At 37.8% G+C, this 25,422-nt stretch overlaps 2 protein-coding genes across 4 annotated transcripts in view; one reads left to right on the top strand and one right to left on the bottom strand.

Moving 5' to 3' along the window:
• The window catches only part of urahb (urate (5-hydroxyiso-) hydrolase b), a 464,718-nt gene that overhangs the window by 43,235 nt on the left and 396,061 nt on the right, over positions 1 to 25,422 (bottom strand). The gene's annotated exons all lie outside the window — the stretch shown is intronic.
• ankrd27 (ankyrin repeat domain 27 (VPS9 domain)) lies at positions 1,012 to 25,422 on the top strand. Of its 3 annotated transcripts, none has more exons than XM_083546217.1 (30): positions 1,012 to 1,167; positions 7,727 to 7,849; positions 9,772 to 9,882; positions 10,000 to 10,156; positions 11,356 to 11,510; positions 11,609 to 11,668; positions 11,761 to 11,814; positions 12,077 to 12,142; positions 12,806 to 12,882; positions 12,970 to 13,091; positions 13,613 to 13,691; positions 13,869 to 14,001; positions 16,575 to 16,667; positions 16,783 to 16,907; positions 17,901 to 17,983; positions 18,164 to 18,279; positions 19,287 to 19,379; positions 19,539 to 19,736; positions 20,581 to 20,625; positions 21,044 to 21,172; positions 21,278 to 21,322; positions 21,649 to 21,771; positions 21,955 to 22,149; positions 23,556 to 23,675; positions 23,810 to 23,974; positions 24,179 to 24,278; positions 24,383 to 24,419; positions 24,586 to 24,649; positions 24,737 to 24,890; positions 24,992 to 25,422. In XM_083546217.1, exons 2-30 carry the CDS (start codon positions 7,748 to 7,750, stop codon positions 24,997 to 24,999), a joined length of 3,009 nt encoding a protein of 1,002 aa, XP_083402343.1. In that variant the 5' UTR covers positions 1,012 to 1,167; positions 7,727 to 7,747; the 3' UTR covers positions 25,000 to 25,422. The 3 variants fall into 3 exon arrangements, with proteins under 3 accessions (XP_083402343.1, XP_083402341.1, XP_083402342.1); XM_083546216.1 differs by lacking the exon at positions 1,012 to 1,167 and adding exons at positions 3,924 to 4,212; positions 4,271 to 5,637 and having other exon boundaries at positions 5,923 to 7,849; positions 24,737 to 25,422; XM_083546215.1 differs by having other exon boundaries at positions 24,737 to 25,422.

The following is a 25,422-nucleotide window of genomic DNA, read 5'->3' as shown; positions in this document are numbered from 1 at the left end:
CTTAGTGTCCAACGTCTCATACAGCGCCCCATATGCCTTTACCTTGGCTTTTGCCACATCCCTCTTTACCTGCTGCCGCATCTATTTGAACTCCTGCCTACTTTTCTCATCACTCTGTCGATCCCACTTCTGTTTCACCAACCTCTTTCTCCTTATGCTCTCCTGCACTTCCTCATTCCACCATCACGTCTCTTTGTCTTCCTTTCTATTTCCAGATGTCACACCAATACCCTTCTAGCTGTATCACTTATCACTTCTGCAGTAGTTTCCCAATCATCCAGCACCTCTTCACCACCACCGAGCCCCTGTCTGACCTCGTCACTGAATCTCACACTACAGTCTTCCTCCTTCAGTTTCCACCATCTTATTCTTCTTTGATTTTTCCCTCTCCTCCTCTTCTTCTTCACCTCCGAAACCATCCTACAAACCACCATTCGATGCTGTCTAGCTACACTGTCCCCTGCCAACACCTTACAGTCTCCAATCTCCTTTGGGCTACATCTCCTGCATAGAACATAGTCCACCTGTGTGCACCTTCCTCCTGTACTTGCTTATTGATTAATATAACCAATTTAATAATAAGTCTAAAATTTAATCAGATAGATTGTATTTATCAAATATCTGTGCTGAAAGAAATCCACAAAATGTTTATTATTATTATTATTATTATTATTATTATTATTATTATTATTATTATTATTATTATTATTATTATTAATATTAATTAATGTACTTGCTTATTTATTATTATACCCAATTTAATAAAAAGTCCAATATTTAATCAGATTGTATTTATAAATTATATCTGTGCTGAAGGGGTATTATTATTATTTTTTATTTATGATTTTACGTATTGATTATACAGTTTGAAACGTTTATACGTTAATTTTTCATTCATTTTTTGCATTGAAGTTTCTAATTGATCGGAATCTGTGCTTTTTGAACAAACACACTGCGTGTGCCTGCATGTAGTGGGCGGGGCTGGCTGGAGTATGTCTGTTCTGATTGGCTGTTGAAGCTGTCACTCTGAAGTGGGAATGCTGAGGAAGTGCATTGGTGAGGAGCTTCTGGCTAACAGTGTCATGTCGAGTCAGGCAGATTGGGTTACACTCTATCTGATGGAATAAATTCTGAATCTATCATGCAGACGAGACTGACATAAACCAGGTAACCTTTTCGGGCGTGTTTGTTAAGGTTTAAATGCCGTTTTCTAAGTCGGCACCTTTGCTAGCCATGTTATAGTAGTAGCTAGCTTGCTCTGTGTTTGTTTACTCTCCTGTCATTTCCATCCATGCTTTTACCCATGTGTGGGGTTTTCGTGTTAATAACAACTGGTTAGAAGAATCAGACTAGTGCAGTCTGTCTGTCTGGGTAAATCAGCAGGGCTGTAAAGTGTAAGATTACGACAGAATGCATACCATGAGGAAATGTCACAAGCTAAGTGAGCTTTTTAGCAAGACCTGTATTTCCTTCCTTATGCAGCTAAGACCATATGTTTGGCTGAACGAGCAGCACTGCCATAAACTGTCATGTGGCTTTTATATTTACATTTACGGCGTTTGGCATATTTGTGACTTATAGCTGAGCAGTTGAGGGATAAGGACCTTGCTGAAGAACCCAGCAGCTTGGTGGTGCTGGGATTTAAACTTGTGACCCTTCGATTTAGAGTCCAATACCTTAAGACTTCCTGGTAGCCCTCCCACCTCAGTGTACAGCTGTATAGATTCCAGCTGTAATCTATAAACTTTTACCCCTTTACAGATATAAATATGTAATGAAATGTATTTTTATACATTAGCGAGCCAGTAGTTACAGTGAAAAGAGGAAGAGGAAAACTCCCTGAGATGGTATAAGGAAGAACCCTTGAAACTCAAAAGGGAACCCATCCTCATTTTCCTCACAGAATATCTGTTTACATTCATGTCCATTATTGACGTGTACCGTTCAGTGAACTGTTCACTAATAGGCGCTTAAACGCAGAGCCGTTAATGCAATTTGCAGTCTTACGCCATTGTAGTAGATTGATTATATTAACTACATTCCAAATCCGTCATCGTAGTTCTTGATTTGCTCTTGGAATTTCGTGAATTTCATTTCACATGCTGTCTCATCACCAGGACTGGATGAGTTCCTGAAACATCATTCTTAGAAAGTTACTTAGTTCTGGTTATATCATCAGCCAGCAAAATAAAATAGCATGCAAAAATGAAGTCACGTAAACAGAACCATGCTTCAGGATGAGATTGAGGTAATGAAGCTGCACATTGACTCAGCACTTTAATAGGAGCACTTTTATTAACATGTATTTGTGTTGTTTTCATATCAGGCAGTCATGTGGCAGCAGTGCACTTCATACAGTTATAGATATACATTCCAGCAACTAAATATGTGGAATAAATGTGACCTTAGTGCTTTTGACTGTGTCATGATTGTTAGGGATAGACAGTCTGGTTGATATACAGTGGGTACGGAAAGTATTCAGACCCCCTTAAATTTTTCACTCTTTGTTATATTGCAGCCATTTGCTAAAATCATTTAAGTTCATTCTTCTTCCTCATGAATGTACACATAGCACCCCATACTGACAGAAAAACACAGAATTGTTGACATTGTTGCAGATTTATTAAAAAAGAAAAACTGATATATCACATGGTCCTAAGTATTCAGACCCTTTGCTCAGTTTTTAGTAGAAGCCCCCTTTTAATCTAATACAGCCAAATGATTCTCATTTGCTCTGACATGCATTGTGATCTGGAAGGTCTTATATAGACAGGTGTGTGGCTTTCCTAATCAAGTCCAATCAGTATAATCAAACACAGCTGGACTCAAATGAGGTGTAGAACCATCTCAAGGATGATCAGAAGAAATGGAAAGCACCTGAGTTAAATATATGAGTGTCACAGCAAAGGGTCTGAATACTTAGGACCATGTGATATTTCAGTTTTTCTTTTTTAATAAATCTGCAACAATGTCAACAATTCTGTGTTTTTCTGTCAGTATGGGGAGCTGTGTGTACATTCATGAGGAAGAAGAATGAACTTAAATGATTTTAGCAAATGGCTGCAATATAACAAAGAGTGAAAAATTTAAGGGGGTCTGAATACTTTCCATACCCACTGTATTACTATAACTGCTGTTTTTTTTAACACATGAGTGTCTAGAGTTTAATTAAAATGGTGTAATAATGAGAGAAACCAGTGACTTCAGTAGACTGGAAGGCCTTGTCAACAGAGAATGACCAGACTCGGATAACCACTTTGTACTGCTGTGGTGAGCAGAAAAGCATCTCAGAATCACATTAAACCTTTAGGTGAATTGCCTTCAACAGTAAAAGTCCATATCAGGTTCCACTACTGTCAGCTAAGAACAGAAAGCTCAGGCAATGGGGGAAAAGGCTCACCAAAACTACACAGTGAAGACTGGAAATACTTATCTGGGTCTAAAAGATACATGGATGTAAAATGTTAGAACTTGGCTCCAAAATCCTTGTGTCAACAGTCTGGGCTGGTAGAAGTGGTGTAATGGTGTGGCAAATGTTTTCTTGGCGCACACTGGGATTGGTAATACCAATCAATCATCTTTGACTATATGAGCATTGTTGCTGAAAAATTGCAGCCCTTCATGAGCAAGATTGATCTATTTTTTTTAATGCCTACTTCCAGCATGATAATGTACCATATCACAAAGACCTAGAACATGATAACAATATTGTTTGTCACTGGCCTTCCTAGTCAACCTGAGTCCTGAGCCTGAATCTAATAGAACATATTTGGGAACTGAAACTGCACGATTTGCACAATACAGTCACAACATTTAACAGGATTTATTGTTGTTTTTTATATAGTTTGGAATCCATACAGTGAAGAATTGATGGCTTGTGATGTGGAGAGCAATGTGAGACCATACCCAGTATTAGTATAGGGTTGTTTTTTTTTCTCTCTGTTTGTCTGTACTAACTGGATCAACACTAAAGATGACTGTAATGTACATCAGAGGAAGTAAAAGCAGGTTGTCCTGGTCTTGAAGATTTTTTTTAATTAAACATTTCTCTTGTTGAAAGAAGATTTGATGATTATACAGTACCAAAGATTTAAAATATTGACTTCTGGGTTCTGTAAAATACTGAACATCTAACAACTATTTAGCTGTACCCTAGAGATAAACTAGACCAGTACTGAGTGACAGGACTAGTACTGGTGTGAAATGTACGTGGTTTATGTTAGTTTGGATTTAAACAGACATTTCTTCTGTTATATATGTCTTTTGTTAGACACAACACATATCTTGTCTAAAAGAAGGCTGGTGTCATACCTCTAGTGGATAATGGAGTTTCAGTGGTCACTGTGGGCATGACATTATATATGTGTCAACATCTATAAAAAAAAAAAGCCAACAACAAAAAAAGCCCTGGGATTGGTCTCAATATTTCAACATTAACATTGTGTCTACCTGCATACAAAAAAATGTCTTGATTTTGTTTGGAAATTGTTTTGAAAAGAAGGAATTTGTAAGGATTATCACTACAGCAGAATGTTTCCTTCACCATCACGAGTACGTGGTTCCCCGCCAGGCAGTTCTGGCCCAAAAATGCCAGATCACATGGTGTGGTTAGAATTCTTCTGCTTCTCAGCCTCTGTTTGCAGCACTGTGGTGATGAAGGGGGTGTGGTGTGGTGGAGTGGAGGCCCCTGTTTTACACTAAGGCTTGGGTCATAACCTGCCCTCAGGGATCGTGTGGTTCGTGTTGGACTATGTAGTGCGCTAGTTTATATCCTTGGACTCTGAAAAGCTCACTGATGGCTCTGTCTTTCCTGATTTGTCATATTAAGAGTCTGAAGATGCGATTATTCTCGCTGTCACACACTCTTCTTAATCGGCATAAACAAGTGAGTATCCGGACACTTTAGCTGGAGTATAGTGACGGGATTTGTAGCTCGAGTTCTACACTTGAAATACTTTTAAGCGAGTATACAGCAGATATTTTGTTTCTTTTAAAAATCATTTCACTGCTGATCAGATTTTGTACCGATCCAAACAGTGATTATAGGCTTGATAATGCTTTCTAGCCTAAGAACCAATGCGAATCTTATAGTGTGTCTAAGAAATGTGAACTAGTTAAGATTTAATACATGTCTGCATGTATTAAAATCATTGGGGGAAAAGATTAGGCAACTTTACAGCATTTCTTTTAGTAAAAAAATTCAATTGTGTCTTATTTCATTTTGAAAAAATTAAGAACGTGTCTTACTTCCCTTTTAGAAAAGTAAGAACGTGTCTTGCTTTCCCTTTAAAAAAGTAAGAACGTGTCAGTAAAAACGTGTCTTACTTCCCTTAAAAAAAACTAATCATCTTGCTTTAGTGTATATTGCATGTACTTGTTTAAAACAGCTGTTGATTTTTTTCAGTTTTGGAAAGTTGAAGCAAATGTGATTGGGAAACAAGATGATGTCAGAAACCAGGCTTCTGTTTGGCCCTAAAATATATTGTGTACTGTGTAAAAGTTTTTATTTTTGTTGTTTATTTATTTTCTTAAAGGAATGTTATTTGTTAATTGCGACCTCAGGAGGAGACATGACCGCGTTACAGAGTAATCTGTGTAATTAGACAAGCTAAAAAAAAGTCTTTGTGATTTATATTGGTAATTATGTTTTCATGTTGTTAATATTATATGTTGTTAAATTGGCCCAATATAAATCCAGTGTCCTGAGCAAACGTTTGTTGTGAACTTGTAAAGTTGTACAGGTACCTCATGCTTTACAAATCAAGCACTGACACTACCCATGTCATTACTTGGTCTACTTCTGCTCTGTCTTAAACATTAACTGTACATGTGGTGATGAATTTTTACTGTCGCATAGCATTGCCACCTCACAGCTCCAGGGTCACCGGTTCAGTCCTGACCTTGGCTTAACGGGAACTTCAGGGTTTCTACGGGTCATGGAATTTCTGGAATATTATGGAATTTTAAAAGGTCTATTCCATCCAGACTATTCCAGACATGTCATCAGAGATTTTTCTTCGTCGCTTTAAATTTTAGTTTCCATTTATCAAAATGTATTCTTTATCACGTTGTTTCATGAGTTTTGCCTATTCCACTGGGTGGGCTTATTTATCCGACCTGTACCTGTTAACTAAGGCATACATGCCAGGAAAATGTACCTCTTCAAAGACTAGGTGTTAAAAATAGACGACAGAAAAGCAAAATGTAAAGTTAGTAAAACTACTATCAAGCTATCAAATATGGGAGAGGGAGCACTTCGCTGCCACGCAAACAGTAAGGAACATCATCTTCAGCCCAAGTTCCCATCACTACTCCACTGCAGCCTCCACATATAGCTTAAAAAACAAACAAAAAAAAAAGCAGTCAGCTAATGAATCCTTCACCTCCAGCAGTGACAGTAGTGTGAGACACAGTGAAGCATGTCTCGGCTTAACACCAGCAAAGACCCTGGAGGCTGAAATCTTATGGTGCCTGAAGCTTACTGAGTCCCACTGGTCATACAGATCCTCAGAACAAATAGGTATGTAGATATAACTTAAGATAGCTAGCTATAATTAAAAATTACTTCTAGGTAGCATAAGTGGTCACTGACAGAATTGAAAATGTAGCTAATTAGGTTGCGAGCTAATTACTGTTAAGTCTTCACTAATTCTTAGCCTTTGCACCCGGGGTTTAGTCAGGTATTTAAACTCAATCTTCGTCAATGTTGTATTAATGTTTAGGCTAATTGTAAAGATTGACAAGGCCCTTGCAAATGGATGGACTTAAAAAAAAAACACTCTGTGGTTGGTTTTTGTCTTAGAAGAACAGTGTTTTTTCTGTTTATTATAGGTCATGAAAATTCAGTTTTTTTTGTCAGTGAAAGTCAGGGAATTTGACATGTGGCTTATAGTGGGAACGCTGGAACCTATTCATTTATCACATATAACAGATCACATGTAATACATGTACTGGAAGCATTCTAAAAAAACTTTCTTTGACTGTTTAAGGTCACGGAGGTTTTGACTTGTTTGTCGGCAGCGCTCATCGTTACAGCTTCGCTTTCGTATCGAAAAATCCTTCTGAGCTCTGAATCGATTGCACAGAATATAATTCCATCCATCACTTGGTTTATGAAATGCCGTGTCCTTGGGTTATGCATTTGATGTGAATATAATCATTTTCTTGTGGTACTAAGGCTCAAGTGGTGAAGAAGCATGTTATTTGGAAGCATGGCATGCCGTTGTGCAGAAATACTTGCAAATGAGGAACGGTCCTTTTGCGAGGTCATTTCTAGACATGCAGAAACAGAAAGCATTTTCGGTGTGTTTCACTTCACATATTTATCAAAACATTCTCTTGCTAGGGACCACAAATATCTCAAACTAAATCCTATTCGGGGTGAGTACACCAAATACATCAAGGTAGCACCTAAGATGAGAATATTCCTGACTGTTTCATGACTGTGTGTACTGTATTCAGGCGTTTAATTTGGGCTTTGTGGTATGAATCTGCCTTTGTGCCACCTTTCGAATGCCACAGCCATGACCCTAATCAGCAAACCAGACTCTATTAATCTGAGCTAATAGGATTAATGTGATGTGCAATGCCCTCTCTGCTCTATTTCTCTTTCTCCATTTAACCTTGCGTCCTCCTCTTTCAGCTTTTCATTCTACCTACATTGTCTTTCACCTTGTCATTCTTCTGTCCTCTCTCTCCTTCTCACTATCCTCCCTGTCCAATTTAGGAGTCAGAGTGCTGGGTCCCTATGGCTGTGTATGATGAAAATATTCTGAAGAACCCATTTTACCTGGCACTGGAGAAGCAAAGACCAGACCTGTGTACACGAGTGGCAGAAGTTCATGGCGTTGTAAGCAATCTTTAGTTTTCTTTAGTCTTTGTCTTTGTCTGTGCAGTGCATAGAAATATACTGCCGATAAAATGTGTCCAACCTGTAATGAATGTGCCGATTTTGCTCGCTGTCTTTATCATATGCACCATATGACCAAATGTTTGTGAACACCCAACCAACACTCCCAAAACCATGAATTTGGAAGCACACATTTGTTTAAGATGTATTTGCTGTGGTCCTTCACTGGAACTGATGACCCACCTGTTCCAGCAAGACAAAGCCCCAATGCATAAAGCAAGCTTTATGAGGACATGGTTTGTCAGTGTTGGAACTGAAATTGCTACATAGATCTCTTTATTCATCCCGGAGGGAAACGCAGCCAGAACTCTGATTCGTCACAGAGGGAAGTCCTGTACAGACCCTGACCTCAACCCTACTGAACACTTTTGGGCTAAACTGGGAAGCAAACTATGTGCATTAGTGAGATCGGTGTAAGTGGTAGCTTAGTGGGTAGGACGTTGGACTTTTGATTGGAAGGTTGTGAGTTCAAATCACCAAGCTGCCGCTACTAGGCCCTTGAATAAGGCCCTGTAATGCTCTTGTGACTGAATAAGCACAAATCTCTAGAGCCAAAATCTTCCAAAATCTAGTGGAGGGTCTTCCCAGAAAAGTGAGGGCTTTTCTCACAGCTAAGCTGGAGAATACATCTGAAATGGGAGGTTTGACTAACAACTTTTGGCCATATAGTGTATTTCAGTTAATTGTGTTGCTTTTGTGCTGCAGAACATGAAACTCAACAGTGAATTTGTTCTGTCTCTATTGTGCAGTGTGTATTTTTGAGCCTCAGAGCAAATACACAGAGAGACAATCATCACTTATCCAGTCTTCACCATGTGACTGTTACCATGCCATTCAGAATCAATTGTAGATTGTGTTTGGACCTGTGGCATAAGCCTTCTTTCACACTGCACAAGATTAAAATCTCTTTAATGTTTATGATTCATCTCACTCTAGAGTAGGGCTGTTTGACGACACAGTCTTTTTTTATTTTTGGAGTGAGAGTTGAGATCACAGTTCTCACCCTCTTGATGCATTTTTTGCATAGCTCTTACATTATTTTGTTAATGATTAACAGCACAAGTCAGTAAATATTCAATAGATATGTACAAAAGAAACATTTACTAGTATAAAACTCATCATATTCTGCTAAACCAATCAAGAAAATTTCTCTTGGTAAGAATGCTCTGTGTTTGTGCCGTTCACATACATATTTAGGGTGGGTTTTGTTTCTTTCTTTCGGCTTCTCCCATTAGGGGTCGCCACAGCGGATTATCCGTATTCATGATCCGCATGCTCGATTTGGCACATGTTTTTACGCTGGATGCCCTTCCTAACGCAACCCTCCCCATTTATCCGGGCTTGGGACCGGCACTAAGAGTGCACTGGCTTGTGTAACCCTTTTGTTTAATTGTTGTTTTTTTTTTTTTACTGCAAGTGTGTTGATTGGATCATTTTTCAAACCTCTTAGTTGTTGGGATCAATGACCACTGGCATACCATGTGACCTCACTCGCACCTAGTTTTCGGTTCCTTTCACTTGCCTTTTGTAGTCTTATAGAGCATACATAAGGTCACATTTTGGTGTCTATAGCTGTTGGTTGGTCTCAGTAAATATGGTTGCCCATCAAGTGCAAATGATGTGTAATTGTGACTTTTTCAATCGAATTGCATTAAGAGAGAAATTAAATTTGCTATTATAATACGATATGTTGTGCATATTTATCTGTAACATTAATGTGAATGCTATAGTTAATCTCACTGTGGTAGAAATGAAAGCTTGATGAAAAGACAAAGAACTTTCAATTAGGGGAAAATATATGGGGATCAGATATTTCCTGCATGCACTGGATTTCAACGACCGTTTTTTGTTTGTGTCTGTAGGTCTTGGTTCCATGTAGTGAAAGTTTAACAGCTAGTTCGTACACAGCAGAACAGTTTGAGAGCTATGTCCTTCTGCCTGCAGAACAAGGCTTCCAGACAGTTGATGGGAAGGTACACACAGACACACCCAACTAATCTATGTCCATTATCTATTACTCTAATACCAGGTGGAGTTTTGCAGTATATGATTGTAAGCTCTGTTCTTCCATCGTATCTCGTATCTTTCAGGAGGTGTCGATAGAAAACAACCAGGTACATTTGCTGACTGGGTTTGTGAGTCCTGCTTCAGTCCCTATTTTGTTTGAGGAGACATTCTACAATGAGAAGGAGCAGGCTTACAGTATCCTGTGTATCACTCGACCGATCGACTCTGATCCGAGCGCAGGTACAGCTCTCCATGTTTATACACTGGGCTCCTGAGGTGTCAGTGCAGTCCAGGGAACTGGTGGAGGTCATATAATCCATTGTGTTTTGCATGTTTGCTACTGATTGACAATATTTTGTAATAAATTTTACATTTCGAAAAATCCCACAAATAGTTCTTAAACAAAATAATGACTCATGTCTCTGTTTAGTGCATATATACCTAGTGTTAATAGGTGAACATAGCTGCTAAAGCATATCTTTAAACCTGGTATTAGTTTAGTTTATAGATTCATATAAATTATGCTCCTTTATTATACTACTGATATTGCAGATATTATTAATAATGCAAAATCCGGTGACTCCTTTAGCAATAATTTTTATGTTTCCGTCTTATTTTAATAACATGTAAACCCATGTAATGATATACACAATATGGACAAAAGTATTTTGACTTTTCCAGCCATATGTGGTTCCACATATTCCACATAATCTGTTACCACAAAGTTGGAGGCCTACAATTGTGTCGGATGTGTTTGGATGTGTAGAATCACATTTTCACTACATTTCCCAAACCTGTTCTTGCATGAAAATGCCCCTGTGCCCAAAGCCAGCTCCATGAATATATAGTTTACATGGGCTGGAGTGGAAGATCTTGAGGTGGCCTGCTGTAGAGATCTGACCTCAAACCTATTAAACACATTTGGGATGTATAGGAACGCTGACTGCACCCTAAATCTTCTCACCCCACATCAGTACCTGACTTTACCAACACCCTTGTTAGAGCCGAATGAGCACAAATCTCCACTAACACACTCCAAAATTTTCCCAGGAGAGTGAAGGTTAATTATAACAACAGAAATGGAATACATGTGGAATGGGATGTTCAAAACACATGAATCTTATGGGCATGTTTCCTTAAACTTTTGTCCATATGGTGTAAATGTGTGTAATGTAAATTTTATTAATAGCAATTTGTGAGTAATTACATCGGTAGTGTGTTTATTCAAGTGGTTCCAGTGCATATATTTTTTTTTTTTTCGTGGAAAAACCTAGATTAAGACTGGCACCTTGATCATTGTAATCAAATTCATTAGAATTATTTGATACATTTTGTGCACGTTGGTTCAAGAAAAAAAAAACATTTTGTTAAAGAAGTGCAAGTTGTCAGTGACTAAAAGACCTCTACAAGCATGATCTTTGTGAAACTCTTTTTGTCAGTTAAGCTGAGTCCTGCCCCTTCACACTACTGCCTGAAGAATGTGGAGGAGGCAAAGGACTTCCTGGGTCGCCATGCAGAGAAACTGAATAAATTCATTGCTTCCTTCTGCCAGTCCTTCAAAGAACAGGAACGGAAGGGTCTGCGCCATCACATAGTAAGAAAGAGAGAGAGAGCATAATTTCCCTTCTTACTCCTTAGCGCAGGTGTTGTGTAGTCAAAGGAAGAATAACTTCATGTTCTTTTTCACCCCAGGATGCTGTGCATGCTCTGTATACAAAATGTCTTCAATGCTTGCTGAGAGATTCACGTCTGGTACGTAGCGGTCTCTTGTACTCTAGAGTCCAGCTGTAGCCTGTACTGTTTTTTGTGCTGTGAGTTGATAAAGTGTGTGTTGTGGATTTTAGAAGGTGCTGACCAGGCAGGAGCTTCAGATGACCCTTCTCAAACAAGCAGTGGAGGTAAGTTTACATAAGGCTGCTGTCACATTAATTTTTTTTTCCTGCAGTAACCAAAGGGAAGAATGCAAGTGCTTTAAAAGAAATATTGAATGTCATTCTCTTCCTTCCTACAATAAGCTAAATGTTGAGAATGTAATCACACTTCATGGTAATAAAACCTAAATCAGAACTGAGCAGATATTTTACATTTCGGTTTTTTTCGATAGACCACATTATTTATTCTGTTGCTAATGCTGCTGTTTTTTTTGGATTTCTTTGACAGATGTACATACATAATGATATCCATGATCTCCTCTTCAGTTATGTAGGAACTCTTGAAGCAACTCAGGTTTGTGTGTATATAGTATTTTGTCTGTTTGCCTATTTTAATGTTGATGCTTTATACCATCAGAAGTCATCAGTTAGTTTTCTATAAAAGGAGACTGTAGTTTCACCTACAATGCAAATCACAGATATATATATATATTAATGCTTGTTTTCTAAAATGATCTGTGATGCCATCATTATAATACATAGATTAAAAACATGATGCTATTAAACAATGAGTTTAACAGATTTTTCCTCCATAAGTATGTTTGTATGTATGCTGTACGGTTTTTCGGTCACATGACAAGCTGCCTTTTTGTTTATCTTAAATTATAATAATTTAATAATTAAATTTAAGAATTTAAATAATAATAATTTTATCTTAAATTATAAAATTTCAAAAAAGGAAAAAAAGAAAGGCACATGACCTCTAGCTACTATAAGTGATGAATGAGGTTTTCTAATTGACCTTTTCAGATAAACAGAAAAAGTATGACATTTTATTTAAATAAATCATAATGTTCATGTTAATAAAGTGCTGTGGTCAACGGTAAATAATGCACTTTAGGATACAGTTTTGGTCGAATATTTAATTTTGAGGCAAAAAAAAAGGACACGCCATCATTAATGATTTTCCTCATAACAGCATGTTCCATCATGTTTTTTTTTTTTCCAAATCTAATAGGATGCTGCATTCAATAAAACAACAAGAGGGCTGCAGGAGCTGCAGCAGAAAGATCTTGGAGTCAAGTCAGAGTTCAGGTGACCTGCAGTACAGTTCTTAGTCGATTCTTTGTTATTTAAATCCCTCTCTGTCTGACATTTCCTCTTTCTACTTCTCTGTTTAAGTATAAATATTCCTCGTGCAAAGAGGGAATTAAGCCAGCTTAATTGCTGCAGCTCTCCTCAGCAGAAGCTGCTCTGCCTCAGGAAGGTTGTCTTCACCATCATGCAGTCACCCAGCCGCAAAGGTGTGTTACTTTTTGTGTAAACTTCTTTTTGGAATATGTTTCTGCTCAGCATTACCGAAGGTTGTGTTCATTGTAGGGGAAATAGTGACATGTCAATTTATGATATCTAAGTTCCTTTCATCCGGTAACTCCGCCTTATTGTTTTCCTTGACAACGCGATTTAACAGGGCAGTGTTGTTGGCGTTTGTGTAACAATGCTGCCTTTGTCCCTTCGTCCAGCCATTCTCCCAAACTTTACTATAATAACCAGATTAGCTGGCATGCACACATACACACACAGAATACTTAATACTGTTTCACCGCAGACTGCTATTATTGAAATACACAGTGCTGGCAGCGCAACAACACTTCACTGTTTGTGTAAAGGAGAGCAATCTGGTCTTGACAACTGTTTGCCAGCCAGCCAAATTTTAGATTAGTGAAGCAGACACTGGAAAAGTGTGTAGAAATGTTGAGACTGGAGCACAAGCTGACGATATGAAATTATGAAGGACGAGTTTCTTCTCTCTGTGTTTATCCAGTGAACCTGGAGGCTGTATGCGCAGATGATCTGCTTTCAGTTATTCTGTATCTACTGGTCAAAACTGAGATTCCTAATTGGTAAGTGAAGCAGGAAGCGGTCATTGAGCATCATATTTGAGTTGTTCCAAAGCCAGTCTGTTTATTGGTTTAGGTGTTATTTTAATTACATTTAATTGAAAGCTGCCTACTTATTTGTCAGCTGTTTTTTTTTTTTCTTATTGGTTCCTTTGATAACAAATCTGTTCACTTTTTCAGGATGGCAAATCTCAGTTATGTTAAAAACTTCCATTTCTGCAACTCCACCAAGGATGACCTGAGTTACTGCATGACATCATTTGAGGCAGCTGTGGAGTACATTAGCCAAGGAAACCTTAATCAAGGGCCGACGGTGAGAGCTAGGGGATGAATAGTGCATGCTCTTATGTCCTGACATTCATTTAATAATAATAATAGTAATAATAATACAGTGGAACCCGGTTATGTCGATGTCCTAGGTGGTCGCCAAAATGCATCGAGATAACCGATGATCGAGATAAACGAAAATCAAAATGGCGGCAGTATATTAACATGCTTGAAATTTCTTTATGTACATGATGTGCGTTAATAAATGAGAATGTGCATGCACGTGTTTTTGTAGGTTTTTTTTACACAACAGCGTTGCCGCGATTTGTTTGATGAAGGCATGTTAGAAAAAAAACATACAGTACATGTTTATCTGTCAGGACTCCACCTGCCACGCCCCCTTCGGCCCCCTTCAGCGTGGCAGGTGTTTTCTCGGCCGCTTTCTCTGAAGCTCCCGGCTTTAATCGCGCACATATGGTGCTCGTTTAGCATCATCACCAGCTCCTATTTAAACTTCCACACTCTCACCGTCCGTTATTGGTGGTATATGTTGGTTCACGGTGGTCGCTGTTATCGCTCATGCGTATCCCGGTACGTGCCTTCCCACCGGCACTCCTACCAAGCGCCGCGCGGCTTTCGCCTCCCGTTCATCGCATAACATTTAACAACAAAAGGCATATGTGCACTAACTAACAGCAGGGATTCACCAGTATACAATACAACACCTGTAGCAGCTGTAAGGTTTGATTTTTCCGCCACTTTCGCGAGTTCTTCTGCGGCTGCACAGTGCCGATCGAGATAACCGACGTTAAATGGCAAATTATTCCCCCCTTGTGCTCGAGATATTAGGGTTCGTCGACATAACCGATAAAAAATGCTTAGACAAAGCGAGAATTTGGCGGTTCCACTTCAAAAACGTCGACTTAATAGGGTTGTCGAGGTAACCGAGGTCGAGATAAGTGGGTTCCACTGTAATAATATTCATAATAATAATAATAAATGTTTATACTTGACTTACATGACACTCAGACACCTTACATACAACAAAAAACCCCCCAAACAATTAACATTATTTTAAAATAATGAAACACTTTACAACAATAAGACACAAATACAATGTCAATAATATGCCTGTCTGAAAATGTGTTTTCAAACGAGATTTGAAAACAGAGACAGAGTTGCTGTTGCAGATATCAAGAGTTCGTAGCTAAAAGCTTGAGATCCCATAGTTGCCAAATGCATACGAGAAATAAATAAGTTGGATGAGGACATTGATCTAAGAGTTCGAGAAGGAGAATAGGTCAGATAAATATGAAGAAGCAAGGTTATGTAAAGCCTTATAAGAAAAGCATGATTTTTATTAACAGGAAGCCAGTGCAGCTGTTAAAAAACCATTAATACACTTGCAGAAACTACTAGTCATAGATAGACTATTTTTTGTGCCCACGAAGAAGTAATTCAGTTTTACTACTGTAAAGCTTAAAAAAATTATTTGTGAACCAAGCTTTAACTTCAGACAAACAGTTAGAGAGAGGAGAGATAGAAGAAGTTCAGAAGTAGGTTTTCAGCAAAGCAATGGAATTGAATACCATATTTCCGAAAGATACACCCAAGTGGCAATAAATAAATGATAAATAGTAAGGGGCCCAGAACTGAACCCTGTGGGACAACTGCATTGATGCATGAAGATTTAGATTTAAACCAAGACAAGGAAGTATCTACAATTCCAATAGACTGCAATCTACCTAATAATAAAATACAAGTTATTTACTGATAGGTGATTGTGCACCTGAGCCGCAACTACCTTTTCTAGAACTTTGTATAAAAATGGGAGATTGGACTGAAATGATCAGTTATTTTGATCAGCACCTGGTTTCTTGAGTGCATGAGTTATTAATGAATTTTGAAAGAAGTTGAAAACAATGCCAGAGGTGAGAGAAGAATGGATGGTCTCAGTGATAAAAGGCAAAATAACTGACAGACATACTTTTACTGAGTTGGAAGGGGGTTGTCATTTCTAATTGACAGGAAGTTGATTTAGATTTCCGAATGACTAAAGAGATCTCATCTGCTGTTGTTAGTTTAAAGGTAGAGAGAGTAGAATTAAGTGTGTAAGGGTGAAAGAAAAATTAGGCATAAGGAGGGTCTGAGACCAGCAGTGATTGATGAATAGTTTTTTATTTTGGCAGTGAAATAAGTGAGAAGAATGTCACATAATTCAGGTGAGTGCAACTGTATAGGTAGTTATTCAGGAGGCTTTAAAATGTTAAACAGCAAAAAGAGTTCTTGCATTACCATCAGTCACTTTCATTCATGGAATCTTTTTGAAGTGATCTTACAGTTCAAATGCATTCCAGGGTTTTCTTATTTGTTCACAAATAAGAAATGCACAATCCAGCTGTTTAAGCTTCTAATTCAATCAAAACCACTGCATTCTGTAGCCATGAGAGAAAATGATTAAACAAGTGGGTGTCAAAGTGGGTCAAACAGTTGCTAGAACTGTAATTATAATAGCCCCCCCAATTTTTTTCCAGTCATGGCTATTGCACAAAAATCAGTATCTTTTTAAATTTTTTTATATATTGATATGTAAATTGAAACTTGTTCCCTGGTGCACAGGGCTCAGGAGAGCTGCATGACAAATTGTTCTTCAGGCAAAAGATGAATCTTCTTTCTCAAACGTCTTCTACACCAATAGACTGTTTGTTTGAGGTGAGAAACACTAATGCATTATTTTTTCTCTTTAAAAGATACCAAAGAAATTAATACATTTAATAATGCTTTTAGTCTGAGCATGTGTTTAGTGTTCTTTGTGTGTGTCTTATAGCATATAGCAAATGGGAACAAGACAGAAGTCCAGCGGCTGCTAAGTGAAGGCGAGATTGAGGAAGACAGGAGACAGTTGTGTCATCCCCTGTGCTCCTGTGATGCATGTGACCTGCATTTGTCAGGGTTAGACTGAACTCTATTCCCCACACACACACACACACACACACACACACACACACACACACACACACACACACACACACACACACACACACACACACACACACACAGTACACATCATAAAACGTTTAATGAAGAGCAGTCAAAATGACTTATGGCACATAATAAAAAAATTCACTTTTATTAATAAATTTTTTAGATAACGTCCCAATCGCTTATTTGTTTTTTTAATTTTAAATTGAATTAATTAAATCCTAATTGCATCTTATTTGCTCTTCCTAGTATATATGATTAGATTACATGCAGTGCAATCCATTTCGTAAAGTCAAGCACAAATGTGGCCACACCTATTTTTTTCGATAGTAGATTTACATGAGTAAAATTGAAAAAAGTATCACTACTGATCCAAACACTTTCAATTTAATTAAATTTATTTAAGTAAGCTTTCTTTTTTTAGTACTTTATTATGTGTTCATGCTCATAAGCATGTTTTGGAAACTCCAATTAAGAACTAGAAACTCCAATTAAACGGTCTAATTATTATTGTTTATTTTGAACCGTTCTTGCGCTGTGGTCGTACTTTACCATACACATTGTGCACAAATGATTATGATTGCGATGAATTGCTATAAACACAAATGTATTTACCCACTGCTAAAAAAAATAAATAGAACCAGAACCAAAATATATTTTTTTGACAAAAGAACCATTGAACAGTAGGAAATGGTTTGGAGAGATTTATATTTCTAATATTATAAACTAAAAAACAGCACCTGAGTTGTTCATATCCATTTTTTATGCACTTGTTGTGTGGTTTATGTTTGACAAAACCTGTTTGGATTAAATTTGAATTTAATTTGAAGACTTTAATTTCTCTTAAAATGACAACTGTGTATATTATGGTATATGCACTTCAATTAAAAAATTAAATCTTGGCTGTTGCATCTGCTTTCTATCAGAGATTTGTAAAAAAAAAAAAAAATGTTTAATCCCCAGGAGATTAAACGACCCATCCGTAGTAACTTCATGTTCACGGGATGACCGAGGCTACACTCCACTTCATGTTGCTGCTATATGTGGTTAGCTGTCTTACTATGTACTTTATTGCAATGTCAAAAGTATGAAATAACACATTCCAAATCTGACTATTAATGCTAATATTTATAAGTAAAGTTCAGTTTATTTCTCAGTCTATTATATTTTTTTAACTAAATTTCCGCAGCTTTAGCTGACAAGTAGAATATATGTTGGCTGAATAGGTCAGGCTCTGCTGGTTGACCTGCTGGTGTCAAAGGGAGCATCAGTGAATGCCACAGACTACCACGGCCTCACAGCTCTGCACCTCTCCTGCCAGAAGGGCTTTCAGAGTGTCACGGTGAGTGTTTTGTATCAATATACCTGCTTATAGCATGATGTCATGTGGTATTTTACATGAACAAATATTGGCTTCTCATTATAAAGTTTTCTGTAAGGTGATTTTCTTTAGCATGTTTGGAAAAAAGGGTCTGTTGAATGAATTTTTATAGTTGCTGTAATGTAAGTGATGCCAGGACTTGACTTGTTTTGGGATGTTCAACAATTATAAAAACACGTGTCAGGGCTTGAACTGCGTTTGAGTCGAGAGGCAGGAGCTCTAGCAGTCTGCTATAGTGAGGTGTGTGAACCCAAATGCAACACAGGCACAAACTTTATAAAAAAAAAAAAATAAAAAATAAAAAAAAAGGGTTTCTAACTAACTTTTTCCTAACACTTTTACTAAGTGTCTAAAAAAACATAATTATAATCCTAAAAACTCAGGTCTCAAAAACTACAGCACAATAGCAGAGCAAAAAAGTTCACAATTCAAAAGAGAAAAGAATGTCCATGTTAACTCTGGGGGGGGGAACATGTTAAACAGAGTGTCTAAGGAACTGGCAAAAAAATAATTCACAGAAAAAGCAAGGCAAAGATTAAAATTTAGAAACACAAACGGACCACAGAACTTCAACAATCAAGCCAAAAAGATTGACACAAAAGGGGAACTTAAATGCACACGGGGCTAACAGGATTCAGGTGGAAACAATAGGAATTAATTAAGGACACAGGGACACAAGTACAGGCCTTAAAAAAAAAAAAAGGCCTTAACCCCAGCAGGAACCCCCAGATCCTGACAAAATCTAATTATGAACAGATCTGATGTATGTGTCATTCTATAATAGTAGGTAATGTTGACAAATAAAACACATACTTGTTAATGGCATTGCACCACTCTGTTCCTGATTAATTTCCCTGAATCAGCACACCCTGTTGTGTTCTATTCCTTACTTAGCTCATGGTTTGGCATAATCTCTGACTCTGATATTGTGTTTTCTTCATCACCTGTATTTATTTCTGGTCCTGTAGCTGCTGCTGTTGCACTATAAAGCAAACACAGATGCTCAGGACAACAATGGGAACACTCCTCTTCACTTGGCTTGCATGTATGGCCACGAGGATGTAAGTAATGTAAATTGAGTAATGCTGTTAATTTAAATCCGTAAAGTCTGTGTTATCATGAAGTAAGATTATATAGAGAATCCCCATGTGACCCTCATGCTAAGCCATACCTGGACATTTGTGTGTTTCTGTGTTTGTGTGTGTTTGTGCATGTCTTAGTGTGTAAAGGCACTGGTTTACTACGACCTGCACACATGCCAACTGAACGTGCAGAATGATAAGGGGGATACGGCACTGCACATTGCGGCTCGCTGGGGTTACGAAGGCATCATGGAGGTGCTACTGGAGAACGGTGCCTTCACTCTCCTCCACAACAAGTCCAATCAGAGCCCACTGCACTGCGCACTCAACTCCAGGGTCAGAGCGCTACACGCAACATTCAACCTTTCCAAGATTTCCCATTTATTTAGCACCCGAAGAGGAGTGGGATCTTCTGAAGAGAATGTTCTTGCATGATAACTAAACACTACAGCATTTCATATTCAATTAGTGACTTTTCCAAATGTTCATTCAGCTGATGTTATACAGTAACACATCTTTGAATGTGGCTTGGTTGTGGCTGCAAGATAGTCAGGTTTCTGTATTTCAAACTGCTGAACGAAGAATTTCATGAACAATGGCCTCAAGGTTTATGCAGAATGGTAAGGAAAAACAAAACAACAAACATCCAATGAGTGGTAGCTCTGGGAGAGGAAATGCCTTATTGATTAGAGGGAAGTCAGAGGAGGAGTAGTGGTTTGAGTAATCAGGAAGGCTACAGTAACTTAAAAAACAACTCTTTACAAGCTTTTACCAGAAAAGCATCTCCTCCCAGCCAAGAACAAGGATCTGTGACTGTAGTGGGCAGAGACCTGCCCAATTTGGACAGTTTGACAAACTTGGACTTGGCTCGCTACCCAAAGTGGGCTCCTTTTGTAGTCCATGAGCCCCACATATTTTTAACGCTTTAACGCCAGCCTCTGACCTGAACTTGCAGGATTTTATGCATTGTGCCTCTTCTATTTAATTAACTAATTAGAAAAGGTTGCTGAAGCATGTAAAATAATTACACCTTGAATTTCACATTCATTTATTTGTGTGCATTTGTGTAATACAAAGACAAATAATTCTTTGGATTTAATTCTAATCACATATCACACACACACACACACACACACACACACACACACTTCTACTAAACAGTTTTCTCGTCATGTTGTAGGTTCTGTCCTTGCTGGAACGCACATATGATAGTGCCAGTAAAAAGGTAAATGGTTTTGAATAATAAAAACTATAATAGGCTTCATGCATATAGCATCTCTCATACATTAGAATGTAACCACAGTATTGTAAAAAACATTCTAAAGTTAATAAGCAGAAAATAAAACAACCGTACAATAAATGTTATAGATGTAAATAGTACTAGTAAAGCGTAATTGAAATTAAATAAAAATGCTCTTAAATTCTTAATCAAGTATAAATAAAAATGAGAAAAAAAATTATTAAAAAAATTATGAATGAAATGTAATAATTTATCATTGATAATTTTTAACTGCTTTTTAAAAATTGCTATGTAAAGATCATTACAGTATATTATGTCTAGTGAAGCCAGCGAGAAGCTCAGTGCAGAGGAATAGCGGAACAATGAACAGAAAATGCTTGTTTGGTTTAATGGATTTCTTTAGGATCCCAGTCATTCTCCACAGCCAGAGGACAGCAGCAGCAGAAGCATCTCTGTGTCCAGTACGTCATCATTCATCTTTGTGGAAACCAGACCAGGTCTGAGTTCAGTTCTGAGCACTCGGCTGAAGGAGGTGAGACCGACGCCTTCTTCTGCATCACAAAGAGGCTTTTTGCCTCCATGCTAAAAAGTTTTGGCTTTAGTCTGAGACCTTGTTTCTCTTGGTGTCTAATGGCAGGTGGAGAAGTTACTGCGAGCAGTGGCAGATGGAGATGTGGAAATGGTGAGCAGTTATTGCATGTAAACTAATACAATCGCTAACAAATACCAGAATACACATTTTTCTCTTTTTCTGCTAGCGCAGTGCTGAAAGGGGCTTATTAAGAGAACTTCCAGGAACCAAACCATGTTTTCATGCCACTTTACGACACTAAGCAATTTGCTGCAAAAATAACCAATGGCGGTTTTTACATTTATTATTATTATTATTTTTTTTTATTTATTTTTTTTTTTTCCAAAAAAGTAACGAATTGGCATCTACACCATTTCGTTGTTGTACTTAAGCTTTTTTCAGATTGTGTGTGTGTGCACATGCTTGTTTTGTTTCAGGTTCGCTACCTGTTGGAGTGGCTAGACGAAGAGCCGGAGGATGAAGAAAAAAACGATTTGCCTGCAAAAACAGAACTGTGCCACCCTCTGTGCCAGTGTCTAAAGTGTGAACCTACACAAAAGGTTTACACATTTTGCTAGACATGATGCACCCTGCTGGTTTTTACAACAGCACACATAATATAATTATTACTAATGAACTATTTTGTTTCAGTACATATTTTTTACACTCCTATACAGTTTTTAAACAGTAATTATTAGCCTTTCACTCTTATTGTTTTGTGGGTTTGTGTATGTCTTTTGAAGTTATGCACCCTGCAGACGGACCGGTTGGGGGTGAACAGCAGCAACGCAGATGGTTTCACTCCGCTGCATGTGGCAGCACTGCACGGACACACAGTACTTGTCTCTATGCTCATCCGCCATGGAGCCAACATCAACGCCTGTAACAGCCTGAATGCCACTCCACTCCATCTGGCCTGCCAGAACAGCCACACACAGGTGCTTCTGCATTATTAACACTGCTCTATATATCTATAATCTATAATATTTTTATGCTCTATATATCTATAATCACTGAACATTCAGTCAAACATCATTTTTTTATATTGTCTATCTTTGATTCTAACAAGCTGTTTTATAAAATAGAATGTTTCTTTCTTTCTTTGTTTGTTTATTTTAAATGGGAATCCCACACCTGAGCCCAAATCCTAAACCATGCACAGTACCAGACGCTCCACACTTTACGACCTTTCGCAGATACGAACCAGTCGTCAAAGTGAAATTTGTCCGGAGTCGAAAAAATTCAAAAGGGAGGAGAGCTGCCGCTAGGTAGTCATCGACCGTAACAAGTCTACATGATGCGCATTGGAATACGGCGAATGTATTTTTTTTAAGGGAATTTTTTTGTTTGTTTGTTTTTTTTATTAATACAAAATATTGTATACAGTATTTCTATTATTTCGATTTGTTTTAGTATATTTTATTGTTTATTTGATAGTATTTATAGCTCTTATCATTAGAAGATATGCATAGTCAATAAGAACACAGTAACAAATTCATGGAACGAAAGGTCGTTCGGAAGGTGGGGAGCGTCTGTATTGCTCTTTCAAATTTCCCGTCTGCATACTTCAAAAGTTGTTGCATACACATTCAGTAATATCTCAAAATTGGGTCCAAACGTGAACCAAAGTGAAGTGTTACTTTGCTTCCAGCAGCAGAAATGTAGGTTTTCCCCCCTCAAAGGATCTTTTTTTTTTTTTTTTTGCTGCTTTTTATTTGTTCCTATGGGTGATAAGAGATCCTTCCATGAACATCTTGCACAACCGTTAGTGTTCACATTGATTCTAATTCAAGAGCACAGAAAATTCACAGAAAGGAATGCATTTCTATTGAGCCACTTAGAAGCCCCATGTTAGTCTTTACAGCACATTTACAGAATATGGGGTTTTAATGACTTTTTAATGTGGATTTTATTATTCATTTTCCTTTTAATGTAAAGTGTGTTTCTTTTAACTTGGGTTGAACAGTCTAAGCACTATAGCTAGTGAAAGCTATTTTAGCACACTGTTGAGACAAAAGCCTGAAAGTTCTCTGGTACCAGCACTGTGTTAGTTTATCCTTCTCTGCTAATATTATCTTTTGGTAAGTTTGTGTTGCGTTCAGTGAATCAGATATTCTCAGATTGGGCTGATTGACAGTTGAGAAATGATCAAAGATTATTTTAGATTTTTGTACAATTTTATCAGGGAATAGCAATGTTTTTTCTTTTTAAACGCATAGACTAGTACAGTGAATGTCAGTCATTATTCTTGATTTAAAAAAAAAAAATTTTTATATCCTGAATCGGTAAAGGGAGATTATAATTTAACACAGCACCCTTCCACATCCTCTCTGTATTTCTGTAGGTGGTGAGCTCTCTGGTGGAGTGCAATGCCAAGCTAAATAAGAAGGATCAGTTTGGGAACACTCCCCTGATCCAAGCCTGTTTAAAGGGTAATGAGGAGATAGTAGCAGTGCTAATGGAGGTACTTGTCTGCACTCTACTTCACAAAACATGCTGTAGTATTACTTATATATTTATTCTTAAGGAAGTCACATGAGGTTAGCCTGTGACGAAGAGTAAAATGGAAGAGAAGTTAATGGCTTTGTCTTCCTGCAGAGTGCTGCTTCATTGAACCTGGCTAATAATCAGGGTAACACAGCTCTACACGAGGCAGTGAGAGGAGGACACCAGGCTCTAGTGGAACTGTTGCTACAAGCTGGGGCTCTTACACACCTCAGGAACAAGAGACAGCGCACTGCAATGGACTGTGCTCAAGAGACTGTATGCAGGCTTACATTTATAATTATTCGTTTCCATATTTCCACAGCTGAGTAGTAATGGGAACACTGCCTTCTCTCTTTTATGTTGACTTGTATCTCAGTTTACAGTTTAATATTACAGCAGCATTTCTCACTTTCAATTATTTGGTCATTTATATAATCAGAATATCTTTTATATACCGTAAAATAAATTTTTGTTTTGCAGAACACCTCGATTCTTAGGATTCTAGAGAAAGCCTGTGTATCCAGTCTTGATGCCGATTCAGTAAAACAGTTCTGTATAGGCCAAAAACATCTTGGAAAATGTAAGTGGTGTGTATATATACCACATAATCAACTGTGATGCAAAAAGAAAATTGAGTTTCTCATTTCTATCTCATCTCTCTTTTTTCTTATTTTCCCCTCACAGCGCCCTCTGTTGTCCAACGCAGTCCTGTTATGCAAAGGTGTGAGAAAGATTAATCTGTATTATTTATACAGATTTATTTAAAAATGTATTTATTTTTTTTCTTCTTTACCTAACCATCTACACCAAGCCTTACATAAATTGCTAAATATTTAGACTTTTAAAATGTGGGTTAAAAGATTAATAACATCATGTATTATGGCCAGAACACAGCAGATGAATAAATCACAAGACAGTACCATCCATCTCTCGACCGAATCTCCTAATAAGGTAATCATGTATTTTTTTCTAAGCCACGCTTCACCGTTGATTTTATATTTCTTTGTAACGTTCTTGATTTTTTCATGTGTGGATCAGGGCTCAGATGACCGGAGTTATAGAAGACGGCTACGGCGTGGAGAAACTGTTGACGGCTTCATCCATCCGCCTGAAAACTCCAAGGCCAAACTGAACCATGCCAAATACTTAAGCCGCAGTCACACTATACATCAGGACCTGACCTGCAGATCTCGTAAGGACCTGGAGCATACACAGTGTTGCCCAACTACAATCAAAATGACTGACAGTGGAGCAAATGACCATTCTATTAATCTCTCCCATGAACCTGAGCAGATAATTGAGATGACTGAGGAGAACATGCAATCTAATTTAGAAGAGGAGGAGAACAAGGACAAAAACTTGCATTGGGTTTCCACAGAGATGGATGATCTCATGCTCTAAGGACTTCACTGGCTGCTCTGACTGTAAATATAAGTTTACTGAAGGTTATGCATTTGGCTTTGCATTCAACTGACCAGGATTAATGTTCTTGCTTAGGTTTGTGATACTACACTCACCTGAGCCACTGACACGAACAGCTGAACCGAACTTGTTTTAAACAGTCTAAAGCGTCAATTCAGTGAAATGACAATGGCACACAACATAAATAAAACTACTAGGGGTTGAGAGAATGTTACAGTTCATGTATGTAACGTTCGCTTGATGTTAGAATGTTATTATATATTATTTTGTAATATAAAGGGAGATAAGGTATTTCCAAATAC

This window comes from Silurus aristotelis (assembly GCF_946808225.1).
Source record: "Silurus aristotelis genome assembly, chromosome: 7".
Lineage (NCBI taxonomy): Eukaryota > Metazoa > Chordata > Actinopteri > Siluriformes > Siluridae > Silurus > Silurus aristotelis.
Note: the sequence above shows the minus strand (reverse complement) of the source record. Positions and strands in the feature narration are given on the sequence as shown.